At 37.5% G+C, this 13,448-nt stretch overlaps 1 protein-coding gene across 1 annotated transcript in view; it reads left to right on the top strand.

The window, feature by feature from the left end:
* NPAS3 (neuronal PAS domain protein 3) overlaps positions 1–13,448 on the top strand; it is a 968,248-nt gene that overhangs the window by 895,464 nt on the left and 59,336 nt on the right. Inside the window, exon 7 of the mRNA XM_049766578.1 lies at positions 1,147–1,265. Within this exon, the coding sequence (XP_049622535.1) occupies positions 1,147–1,265 (119 nt within the window). The remainder of the gene's footprint in view (positions 1–1,146; positions 1,266–13,448) is intronic.

Below are 13,448 nucleotides of genomic sequence, written 5' to 3'. Positions count from 1 at the left end.
AGTTGGTGTCAGGGACTGAACCCAAGTAGGCTCATGCAAGGCAAGTACCTAATCACCTCTATTATTTTTGGAGACCTCAGAAACTTGTTTTTAAAGAGAATACATTAGAGAATAGAGAATTGTCTTCTAACCTGTATTTATATAAAGGTATTTTTAGGTCAGTGAGATTGCAAAACACAAGTTCAGTTTCACAATTAAAATCATTCAACTTAAGTCTACAAACATAAAAGGAACCAGGCAGAGGGCTCAATGTGTGGTTCCAATTAAAAAACAACAACAAACTCAAATTATGGAAAGTGTAGCTTGATTAAGAGAAATAACTGCTATTTTTTCTAATAAAAATCGAGAAGTGGGGGCTGGAGAGATAGCATGGAGGTAAGGCGTTTGCCTTTCATGCAGAAGGTCATCGGTTCGAATCCTGGCATCCCATATGGTCCCCAGAGCCTGCCAGGAGCGATTTCTGAGCGTGAAGCCAGGAGCAATCCCTGAGCACTGCCGGGTATGACCCAAAAACAAAAACAAAAACAAAAAGTGAGAAGTGCAAACACAGAGACTATTTCCTATTTAGATCTGTTCTTCCTATTTTATGCCTGTACCCTGCCAATTTGGAAGACTTTACATCAACACAGACTTTAAAGCAACACAGTTTGAAGACAAAGATTGGCCAGGATTTAGCCACCAGTCCTGATGGTTCATAATTCTTGACCCCCATCTCAATTAGGCAAATGATACAAGAAGGTATTTACAGGGAAAACAAAGAGCAAGTGGCCTTGGCATTTATTAGAAGAATCTCTGCCTTTATCTTAATTAATAGTATAAAGAGTCCTTTTTTTGGTAGAGTTTTCCCACATGTACCAACCAATCCTCAAAGTGTGCTTGAGGCTTCTTTCCTTTTTCGGAGACCCTAGTTTGGAAACTTCTGGAAGGGTCTAAAATGCTCTTACTTGGAAACTGGAATGGAGACATTAAGTTTTCCATTTATTTTCTGCAAAGTAAATTTTTTCTAAGTGAGGCAAATTGATTACTGAGCTCTTAGCACCCATCAGTCATTTATTTCAGCAAACTCAAGGATTGCACCTGAGCAGTAGCTGTGAAGGGCTGTGTAGAGCTTTCAATCATGTGTGTATGTATTTTTATATTCTTCAGTGGAATCAACCAGCCCCAGTCTGCTAACCACTGACAACACCCTTGAGCGTTCCTTTTTCATCCGAATGAAATCTACTTTGACCAAACGCGGCGTGCACATCAAATCATCAGGATATAAGGTAAGCTGGGCTTTGGGAGATGTCTCTGTCTCACATCAACTTTAAGTTATTTACATTGAGTTTTTCAGATTCTTTAGATCTATATGGCAAGCACATATAGAGAGCTTGTGAGCTGCCTGTGAGGGTCTTAAGTCTCTGTGTGTCTCCATCCAGGGCTTTCACTTCATCTCATTCACACTTCTGACATTGCTAGTGCAATAAATGCTCAATTGTTGCTAATACATCAGTACATTGACACAGGTTAGAAATTCAGTAGATGGAGCTGGTGAACCAAACTCATATTAGTACTTAAAGGGTGTTGTTGTAGAGCTGCCTTTACAAGAATTCTATTCTACTTTTCTAAATCTATATGTACATGTATGTCTATATTCTATATTCTATATCTACCCTTCCCTCCTTCAAACTTCTCCATTCTCTTTAAAGGAAATATGTTCTTTTGTTTTGTTTGGGGGCCACATCCAGTGACACTCAGGGGTTACTCCCAGCTATGTGTTCAGAAATCGCTCCTGACTTTGGGGACCATATGGGACACTGGGGATCGAACCGAGGTCCATCCTGGATCAGCAGTGTGCAAGGCAAAGCCCTACCACTGCGCTGTCGTGCTGGCACCAAAATCTGTTCATTTTAATAATATCTAGCCACTAAGATTCATATATGGAGATAACAAAAATAGACTGGGTATCAGAAATCTTAATTTACAATTTGTGGTTCTTGAACATTCAGCCATGTAACTTAGCATGCATAGAAAAGTCAACATGGAACATACATAACTCCCTTAACAAAAAAGATGGAATCTGGAAGCATAATCTACATTATTATCATTTAAAACTCAAAAGATAAAAGTCTCAGGAAATTTTAGCATTGCAGTTATGATAGCAGCAAAGCTAGACCTAGAAAATCTATGAAAAACTTTTGCTAATCTGCAAATATCTAGACACACTAACAGAGCTTTTTTTTTTTATTTAACCAACTTTATTACATACATGATTGTATTTGGGTTTCAGTCATGTAAAGAACACCACCCATCACCAGTGCAACATTCCCATCACCAATGTCCCAAATCTCCCTCCTCCCCACCCGACCCCTGCCTGTACTCTAGGCAGGCTTTCTATTTCCCTCGTACATTCTCATTATTAGGATAGTTCAAAACGTAGTTATTTCTCTAACTGAACTTATCCCTGTTTGTGGTGAGCTTCATGAGGTGAGCTGTAACTTCCAGCTTTTTTCTCTTTTGTGCCTGAAAATTATTATTGCAAAAATGTCTTTCATTTTTCTTAAAACCAATAGATGAATGAGACCGTTCTGTGTCTTTCTCTCTCTCTCTGACTTATTTCACTCAGCATAATAGATTCCATGTGCATCCATGTATAGGAAAATTTCATGACTTCATCTCTCCTGACAGCTGCATAATATTCCATTGTGTATATGTACCACAGTTTCTTTAGCCATTCATCTGTTGAAGGGTATCTTGGCTGTTTCCAGAGTCTTGCTATGGTAAATAGTGCTGCAATGAATATAGATGTAAAAAAGGGATTTTTGTATTGTATTTTTGTGTTCCTAGGGTATATTCCTAGGAGTGGTATAGCTGGATCGTATGGGAGCTCGATTTCCAGTTTTTGGAGGAATCTCCATATTGCTTTCCATAAAGGTTGAACTAGATGGCATTCCCACCAGCAGTAGATAAGAGTTTCTTTCTCTCCACATCCCCGCCAACACTGTTTATTCTCATTCTTTGTGATGTGTGCCAATCTCTGGGGTGTGAGGTGGTACCTCATAGTTGTTTTGATTTGCATCTCCCTGATGATTAGTGATGTGGAGCATTTTTTCATGTGTCTTTTTGGCCATATGTATTTCTTCTTTGTCAAAGTGTCTAACAGAGCTTTTAAACTGTCTGTGTACGAGGGCAATAGGGGTAAGTAAAGAAGATGGGCTCAGTACAACCATTCGCAATTTCAGTTTGGAGCTCCTGATAGCTCATTTTTATAGTATTTCCAAGTATGGTAATAATCGTTTTCCTAAGGTCTTAAAAATCAGAGAAAAGTCATCAGGAGACTAGTAGCAGAGTCCTTTTTCCCTTAAGTGTTAATATCCAAAAACTGTGGGGATGTGGGAAAGTAGGTCCTTCCAATTCAGACCTTTAGCTAAACACATTCTTCATTCTGAAATGCCCACATGCACATCCTTAACCTTTACCAGAGGGCAAAGCAAAGGAGAAGCACCTGGGCAGATTCACCTTAGGTAACTTTCTCTGCAGAAATTTGTTACAAAAGTTTGATGTTATAAAGGAGTAACAAAGCAGATTCTCTTTTATACCTTGCTGAACACTCTGCCTTTATTAGTAACTGTAAAGTATTAACAAGTTTGGAATTGTATAAGCAGACCACGATACTAGTTATCACTGTCATTTTAATCCCAGGAAGAGTCCTGCCTTGCATGCCAGCTCTCAAGGAAGTATACAGCTTTCTTCCAACTATTACTTTCCTGTCTGCCAACTTTATTTTTTCACCTTTTAATGGTTTTACTGCTTGAAGAGGCAGATCCCAGGAAGAAAAGAGGGTGGGAGAAGTAATATATAGTTTGGAAAGCAGTGCTTGGTGTAATTAAGTATCATTTGATAATTTAACATTTAAAAATAAATATTCCTTTCTTATATCCAATTTAGAGTCCACAGAGCTGTGAAAATTTTCCAATTTTCAAAACATATGGGTAGAAAAACATACATACATAGTTCAAATTTCAATTTAAGTAAGAAACCAGACGACTTCAATTCTGTTTGTTGTGCCAGCCAGGCGCATCAGTACAGCTGTTTTTGCTACCTGGCTTGAAATTGGACAAGCTAATTTCTTAAATATTGATAGGACATTCATTCATCCAGCAAATATTGATTGAGATCCTGCCACATAGCCTGTTCTAGATTCTAGTTACTCAACATCAAAGAATAAAAGTTCCTGCATAGTGCTTAGATCTTAACAGAGGAAGACCAATAATAACAAGTAAATAAACAAGATGATTTCATGGCATGAAAAAGGTTACAGTCAAAATGAGTAACTGTCATGTATATTACAATATGCTAAGCATAGTACACTAGACATATATTGGCCCTCAAAAGTATCCTTGAGGAAAGTGTTTTTGTTGTTTCCATTTTTTAGTTGAAAAAAGTAAAGTCATACAGTATACCTAACACACCCAACATCACCCATTGGAGAAACACTTGGCTTTGGGTACTGGGACTCTAGCTGTGTTCTCTGCATGGGTGTACTACCCTGGCTCAAAGATAGGTGAGGAGGGAGCGGGGTAGAGACCCCTGGAGATAGAAAGGTCAGAAGTTCTCTGAGAAGGTTATAGGCAAGTAAAGTATAAAGAGATTGGAGTTAAGCTTCTGTAAAGGGGGAAACAAATATTAAGAAAAAATATATATCACAAAGGTACAACTTAAGTATCCAGAAATTGAATGGTTTTGGAGTTTGCATTGTAGAGTCAGCATACAATTCAGATCTTTTATCCAATGATGTTAATTATCCAGAAGACCTACCTCCACATTCATTAACTTCCTTCCTTCATTATTAACCTTATCTGCAAGTTATGGGAGGTTCTAACAGCTCTGTTACACAGATCATTCTCAATAAGATCTAACCACTTATAAAACATTCCAATAGAACGAAAATCACCCATCACATACCATACATATACATACCTTACATATACCAACACACACAAACATAGAAACAATAGTAATAGTAGTGTTTTCATACTCCCTACTCCCCTAAATTATTACTACCTTTAATTTACCTTAAAGATTTCAATATGGGGCCCGGAGAGATAGCACAGCGATGTTTTCCTTGCAAGCAGCCGATCCAGGACCAAAGGTGGTTGGTTTGATTCCCCGTGGTGTCCCATATGGTCCCCCGTGCCTGCCAGGAGCTATTTCTGAGCAGACAGCCAGGAGTAACCCCTGAGCATCGCTGAGTGTGGCCCAAACCCCCCCCCCCAAAAAATTTTCAATATATTACAACTTACTCCATACCGGTCATTCTTTATCTTCTCATCTGTTCTGTAACACATGGACTCTTCTGAATCTTTGTATCACTTTACATACCATTCTTTATTGAGTATTATTTATTATCCCTGACAATGATAGTAACCAGTTACTGATGGTACCACTTACTGAGTATTGACTATGGCAGCAGTGTTAGATGTTTTATACTTTTATTCCAGGCAAAATTATTAAAAATTGTATGACTGTAGAAAACAAAAAAAATTAAATGTTTTTTTAAAAAAATAAATAAAATTTCCTCTGAAGTTTTATTTTATTTATTTAAACAATTTTAGATAAATTCTGTGTTCTATGACAGTTTCCCATATTGGAGGTAGTCTGCACTTAAATAATTCATGTGTGCACAGCTCTGATCAGATCAGCCAGAAGTCCAGTTTGATTTTATACTTCACCTTCTCTACTCTGTTTTACTGATTAACAGGCTGAGTCCTAAGAAGGGGTCTGCGAGCTTAACCTCAGCATATGAAAAATTAACCTAACTTACCCGCACAAAAAAGTATGATTAAGCCCTATGGTCCTCGACATGTCCCACATCACTAGGATGCATAGCTTTCTTTACTTTCCTATCCAGGGATTTTAATAATGACTCGGGCGCCCAGGACCAAGAATTCTAGCCAAAAAAATGCAATCGAACATGCTAATTCAGGTAGGGAATGTAATCTAAATTGCTATAGCTTCCAGATTCCAGTCCTATGGAATATTGCCCTCTCACCAGTTATGTCTCCCAACAGTGAGCTGACCTTGAATTATCTTGTCTTCTTCAGCTTTGAAAGCACAGTAGCACATTATCTGGACCTGCCACTTGGTCTGCCTCCAGGGCTTCCTTGTTACTTAGGTCTCATTGCTGGCCACATATCTTAGCCTAACACAACTCTCTGCTAAATTGCATTGCATCAATATTCTGTCTTTTTTTTTATTATTAGGTCTATGTCTGGGACAAGTAGGAAGACTAGCACTGGAGGTAAAGGAGCTGTATAATCAGAGAAATTATAGAATTTAAGAAAGAAGTTAAGACTAATTGGGTCACTTTCTTCACTCCTACTTTTGTCTTTGAAGGATAGTTTCCTTTGGCCTGGGACTACTTTCTAGTTGACCCTTAAGTGACCATCAGCACTACTGTTATTTCTGAGGTGTCTGTCCCTACACATGGTGATGCCCTCTCTTTACTGCTATTGTAAAACTTGGAACAATGAAGATAGGAAAATATGTCATGTTTATATCCTGCTGAGACTCTCCTTGAACTCTTGCAGAGATAAATCCTCAAATGCCAAAATTTCCTATTATGACATGAACGTATCATTGAGAGATCATAAAGGAACTTTAGATTCTTAGAAATAAACAGTCCTCTTACTGGGATAAGGTGAGATATAGACTGGCTTGCAGCTAAGTTTTGGAATAAATGATTTCTAAAATATACCTAGCTACTTTATGATGCAGAATAATAAAGTATAAAGAATAGAGAAATAAAAATTAGAAAGTATCAATAGTAGGATTACTAGAGGCTCTCTGGTTTATTAAGAATTAAGAGATAGCCCAGCGGTGGAGAGTTTGCCTTGCATGCAGCCTACCTGGACAAATGCAGTTCAATCCCCGGCATCCCACATGGTCCCTCAAACTTGATAGAGAGGTTTCTGAGTGCAGAGCCAGGAGCAACCTCTGAACACTACAGGGTGTGACCTAAAAACAAACAAACAAACAAGAATGCTTGTCTACTTGGCTTTAAAACTATATATCTAGTAGACTCAGAGAAATAGTATAAGGGTTAAAGGTATATATTATATATCTTGCATGATGCAACCCTGGTTCAATGCTCAGTACAATATGTTCCCCTGAGCATATCCAGGATGCAGCATTGGAGTCCTTGAGTACCATTGGATGTGGTTGGGGGAGCTCCCAGCCCTATTGGGCTCTAGAAGCACTGTATTCTCAGGTCCTTGCATCAAACCTCTGACATAGTAGATCAGAATTCTCTGTAGAGTTTCCTCAAGGCTACTTAGTGCTACTTGGGAGGTTTGCCCCTACTTCAAATATATTTGAGGAAAAAACTCAAAGGGGTGAAGCACATGACTTACATTCTGTGGCCCAAGTTCCATACCTGGCACTACTTGGCTCCCTGAGCACTGCTGAGTATAACCTTAGAGACCCCTTAGACTTAAGCGCTCAAGCAACCAGAACCACATTACTGGCCAAGCACCAAACCCAGAAATGTACCACCAGGCTGAGTGGCTGCTGAGCACCACTAGGCAGAACCCTATTTTTAAAAAGCAGTAATAAGGCTTAAAGAAGTAGAACAATTATTTGGGCATATATTTTTTTTTGTTTTGTTTTGTTTTGTTTGTTTGTTTTTGGGGCCACACCCGGCAGTGCTCAGGAGTTACTCCTGGCTGTCTGCTCAGAAATAGCTCCTGGCAGGCACTGGGGACCATATGGGACACCGGATTCGAACCAACCACCTTTGGTCCTGAATCGGCTGCTTGCAAGGCAAACACCGCTGTGCTATCTCTCCGGGCCCTGGGCATATATTTTTTTATGTGTGGGACCCAAGTCTTATCTCTGATGCCTCATGGCCTTTAAGTACTTTTGGGGTGCTTTGGAGGCATCCTAAGTACCACATTCTCATACCCAAACATAAACAGCCTGACCCAATAGAGTTTCATCAGGTATAATCCCCCTTGGACCTTGGAGCACTGCTTAGGAGCACCCCAAATACATCTATATCTATTTGTACACAAACATGAAGTATCAAAAGAAAAAATAAAACCATGATCTGTTGTATATTAGAAATGTCTTTTTTTTTTCCAATATATGGTTGTAACCATTCTCTGGAGAAAAGTTTTTCTATTATTTCACAATTTTTTTGTCTTATTTTGAGTCTACAGATTTCTTTACTGGTTCACTGAGATTTGTAGGCATTTATAAGATAAATTCCTTTTGCTTTAAGAAATTCTTGAATTCCTGAAGTTTATCCAGTGATATCACATTACAAAACACTGTATGATATGATGACGTCCAGTGTATATTAAAAAAACCAAAATAGTTCATTGCCCAGAATACATTTTACTTATATCATCTATTGCACAAAGACTCCTTTCCCTATTTCTCCCTGCCATTTGGTCCATTTCATTTTAATACATATTGAAGTCCATTGCAACAAATATCAAATCCTGAAGTGCAGAAAATTATTAAGGAAGATTTCAGTTTTGGTCAACTCATTTAGATAGAGAAAATCTTTTAAAAACATCTTTTTCGGGGGGCTAAAGAGATAATGTAATGGATAATGTGCTTGCCTTACACTTGGCTGACCTCAGGTTTGATGGGTCCTCAGAGCACCAGCAGGACTGATCTCTGAGTATGGAGAAAGGAGTAAATACTGAATACTACAAGAAAGAAAGAAGGACAGGAGAGGTGGAGAGATGAAGGGTAAGGAAGGAAGTTTCTCAGAAAATGTGTTTTAATTTAAAAATTTATACCTAATAGTGAAAACTGCATGCTGTGCAGGGGCATTTTCCATGGCACTGCTTCCATTTATACTGCCAAGTTACATCACTGGGATTCCCAAGGCCAGACTAACAGTCAGATGAAAATTTAAGTGGGGAAGTTTTTTTATGCTCAAACACACTGTCCATTGAAAGGATATGTTAACAAGTCTCAAAATGAAAGCAAACAGAAGGAAATTATTACTTAATATCAATCATCTGGAATTCTAATTCTTAGTTTAATAATTTTAATTAAGACTACAATGCTAAGATATAAGGTCCTCCTATTGGATCACCTGTCCATTTAATATGTTGCCAAAATTGGTTGAAACCAGATGCGTCTAGTCCCAGTTTCTAATGTGAGAAATTTCCAGATTATCTTTTAGGAATGTTTACTTCTCCGGTCATTCGGTAACCTGCTCCCTGGAAGAGCTTTCCAAAACCTCACCCATTATTTACTTCCCTGCCCATGGCTCATCTATGGTTCTTAGTGTCAACCTTTCCAAGAATATCAGTCTACCTTTCCTATAATCATTTCTATCATTCTTTCCCAGAATCCCCCCTCACCTTCCCTTCCCTTTGTGCTTTATGATCACATATCTAATTGCAGTGCTTGTTAGGGGTTGTACATTTTTAGCTTTAGTACTCTTTCTTTCACTCACTTTATGGTAGTGCCAGAGATCACAAACAGACTGTGTTGTTAAACTGCTTACTATGCATATGTAACAGTTCCAGGAATCAACCTCAGAGCCTCATGCCTGCAAGCCACGTACTCTACCACCAAGCCATTCCCTGGTCCTTTTCCTAGAGTTCTCAATACTGGTAATCAGCAAAATTAGTCCAATCATCTTCCAGAAACACATCTGTGTGTTTACATGGCTGTGTTTTTGAACATTCCGTTTCCTTTTCTTGAAATGCCTTTCTGCTGTACTTTTATTCGGAAAACTGTTATTCTACTAGCAAGTTTTCTTTTCCATCTCCCCCTGAGCACTGTTTTTTTCTCCTTTGAACTAAAGTAGCTTTAGGTTTTACTTATTCTCTCCTTATTTTTCTCAATGATAAAATATAGCTGTGTACATTAAATAATTGTTTTCTGATTGTGGTAGCAGGCTCAGCTAAACATTTTCCATTTTATAAAGCATTTTCAATATAATTTTATACAAACTTCATGGTAATTCTTTTGGAAATTATCTATATCTTCTAATTTTGAAAACATAAAATCGGGGTACATAAAACTTAATTAACCTGTCTGAGATCATATAAATGATATATGACCAAACAAATAAATATTCAGATTATTTTCTTTCAAATCCCTCGTTAGCAGTATACTGAATTGGAAATACTACTTTGGGTACTATCTTATTCTGGTTTCTTTCTTCATTGCTTAGCACACTGTGTTACATGTTGTTGCTCACACAGTAAATATTAGTGAATTGAACTGCATTCTTCTTATCTCCAAACTAGCAATACGTGACACCACCTCGCCCATATGGCACCACTTTGCCCATGTTTATGAGCATAACATACTGCTAGACATCCTGCTAGTTAATATCAGCTAGGGATGGAAATGATGGTCCCATCCATGATCTGGTTCACATTCTTCTAACTTCTTACAAAGATCCTATTCGTTATTAGCAGTGTCTTACTAAAAAAAGAATGTGTCATCTACAGCATTCCCTTATGCCAGCAGTTGAAAATTCCTTTCATAAAATAAAAAAGAGAGTCATTTTAGCATCACTTACTCATCATGACATCATACTGGCACCTGATGATTTCCATTTGCTTTCTATTAAGTTCTCTTTCAAGATGTTTTGCCTGAATATTAACATTTAAGACTTTATATTTCTGAAATGAGAACAACAGTAATTGATATCCTATCTTGCATTATGGTAAAATTCCTTGTTTTTCCAATGTGTTGCAAAGACTGTGATGCTATTACAAGAAGTAGTGTTCTTTCTTGGCCCAAGAAGGTAGGTAGGTATATACAGTAGGAGTCCTTTGTACCAAGAGAGAAATGTAACTCGGAGATATGCCCCTGGCTAACATGAAGAGGGCTGGGAAAGTTTTGATGGTGGCCCTTCTAAAAGCATACAAAACTCCTCTTTAAGAAGTGTTTCAAAAATAAGTTAAAAATGGGGGGGGGGACAATGGCTCAGCAGTAGGGTGTTTACCTTGCATCACAGTTTTTGCCTTGACTTCTGTTCGATCCCTGGTATCCCATAAGATGCCTCAAGCCAGGAGCAATTTCTGAGTGCATAGCCAGGAGTAACTCCTGAGCATCACTGGGTGTGGCCCAAAATAAAAAAAAAATAAAAAAGAAGTGTCTCCTCCTCCTATACAGACATGGAAAAACTAAATGCCCTTTAATGCTTCTTCCATTCTGAGACTCAGTGATATTCCAGTGTCCAGACATCTCAATGCTTCTGAAGTATTTGCTTCAGCTTTGTGTTGTCTTGAAATGACTATAGTATTCCATGCTGTGCAAAATGTAACTGTCTTGTCAAATCAATAGATGTATTTCTGAGAGACCAAAACTTCTGTCAACCCCATTCAGGCTTTCTAAGATGACACAGTTATTGCCTTTCAATCAACCCAGAGACACAGAATAAATTGAAGGAGAAAACTATTCCTATGGTAAAACTTACTGGCAGAGATTATCCTGATAAAAATGCAAATGGAGGAAAGAACCAGTAAAACCAAATTTTTTTAAATTCTGTTACTTCAGTTTTGTTCCTGATCACCTCTGCACAATTATTCATTTCAACATGGTTTTCAGTGTCATTTTTAAGTATATCAGACATGGTTTTTGATAATAAAGAAGCTGTTTCCTGTTTCCAAGGCAGGTAGTAGTTCTAACTTAGGATATGTCATTTCTGCCTAATTTAATCAGCTAGTTATTCACTAGATCACTAGATATTCTTTGAATATCACTAATCAATAGATATTCTTTTAAATGTTTGTCAATTCCAAGTAAGTCAGTTATTGCAGCCCAGGTATGAGCTGCCTTACAGGTATTAAATTCTCCATTTACAAATTATAGCAAGCACACCAAAAAAGTAAGAGTTCTAATCCCCATCTTAAATTTTGGAGTAAAGGCCCATATTTTAAGGTCAATTTACTGAGCCTTCCCTAAGAAAAATGACATGGAGAACACTTTTGAAAATAGCACCCAGGATTGTCAATGAAAATATTAACCAATTTTTTTGTGTATAACTCTTTTTAAATAACTAATACCCATCAAAATTATCATAAATGTATTTTCTGTTAAATGAACTTTTTTAATAAGCTTATTATTATGAGACTTTTGTCTACTAAAAAGAGATTACAAAGGAAAAAATCCTTAAGACCTAAAACGTAAACATAGGTATATGTAATCACTATTCTCAGGCCTTACATTCACACATGCACCCAGGCCCCATCCTGCTAGATATGTTAATATCCCATTCCTTTAATGTCATCTCAGTCAAGTAGTGTCAGGTACAAATTCTTTTATATTTCAAGGGCATTCTGATATATTGTCTTCTCTGAGCCCCGTTTTCTCTAAACTTCTTTACTGAAGAGTGATTAAACATAGACTCTCATATTAGTCAAGCTTAGGTTTTAACTTAGTCATACTGTTAATGTTCTATTACACTAAATACATTTTAACTTGTTAAGCATATCTTCCTTCTTGTGAAATAGTATCATTATAACCTAAATCCAGGAGTTTACATCTTCCCATGTAGAGTTTGCTAAGAGACAGAACTAATCACTTCTTTCATGTCTCCAAGAATAGCCACATATAGTCATTATATCATTATAAGATTATTGTGAGGGAACTTGAGATAGGACAGATAAAGGACTACCACAATGGTTGATCCATGTCATTTGTAAACATTCACCACATGTGTGAAGTTTCATGAATGTGGAATTTGTGAGTTTGATAAATTTTGATCTTGACAGTGAAAAATCTGTATCTCTTAACATGTACTTGTAACTGAGAAAAGTAATAATATTACATATTATCTTCTGGAAAGTATATGAGCCTTAGAAAAGCTAACTCATCTGGTTAAATAAAATGCATGGGATATTTCTCCATGTTTAAGTATCTTGAACATTGATTTAATTATTAAGATATGTAATATGGGGCAGGAGTAGTGGTACAAGCAGTAGGGCATTTGCCTTACATGTGCTAACCTATGAAGGACTGCAGTTTGATATCCTGGAATCCTATATGATCCTGCAAGCCAGGAGCAATTTATAAGTGCATGGCCAGGTATAACCCCTGAGCGTCTTGGTGTGGCCCCCCAAAAAGCAAAAAAAAAAAGATGTAAATATGTCATCTGTTCCTTTAACAAAAGAAGCATACATCAAATAGTTTTCTTTGAAATTGATTTAACATCATGGCAAATCATGGCAAGACCCATATAACCCTTTAATTCAAGAAGTAAAGTAGGGGCAGAGACATTTTGATGTCATTGATCTCTGGAATAAATGGAGGCTTCAGCTGCTGTAGCCCCAAAGACCTCACAATTTGATTGAAGTATCATACACATCAAATAAACTTTCTGGTAAAGGCAAACTACCAGTGTAGTTTGAACCCACCTGCCTCTCAGGGGGATGTACAGCATTCCAGAGGGGATTGTATTGACTCATTCCAAGTAAGTGGGGGAA

Source organism: Suncus etruscus, chromosome 2 (genome assembly GCF_024139225.1).
Source record: "Suncus etruscus isolate mSunEtr1 chromosome 2, mSunEtr1.pri.cur, whole genome shotgun sequence".
In the NCBI taxonomy this organism is placed as follows: domain Eukaryota; kingdom Metazoa; phylum Chordata; class Mammalia; order Eulipotyphla; family Soricidae; genus Suncus; species Suncus etruscus.
The sequence above is the reverse complement of the archived record's forward strand: the minus strand, read 5'-3'. Positions and strand labels throughout refer to the sequence as shown.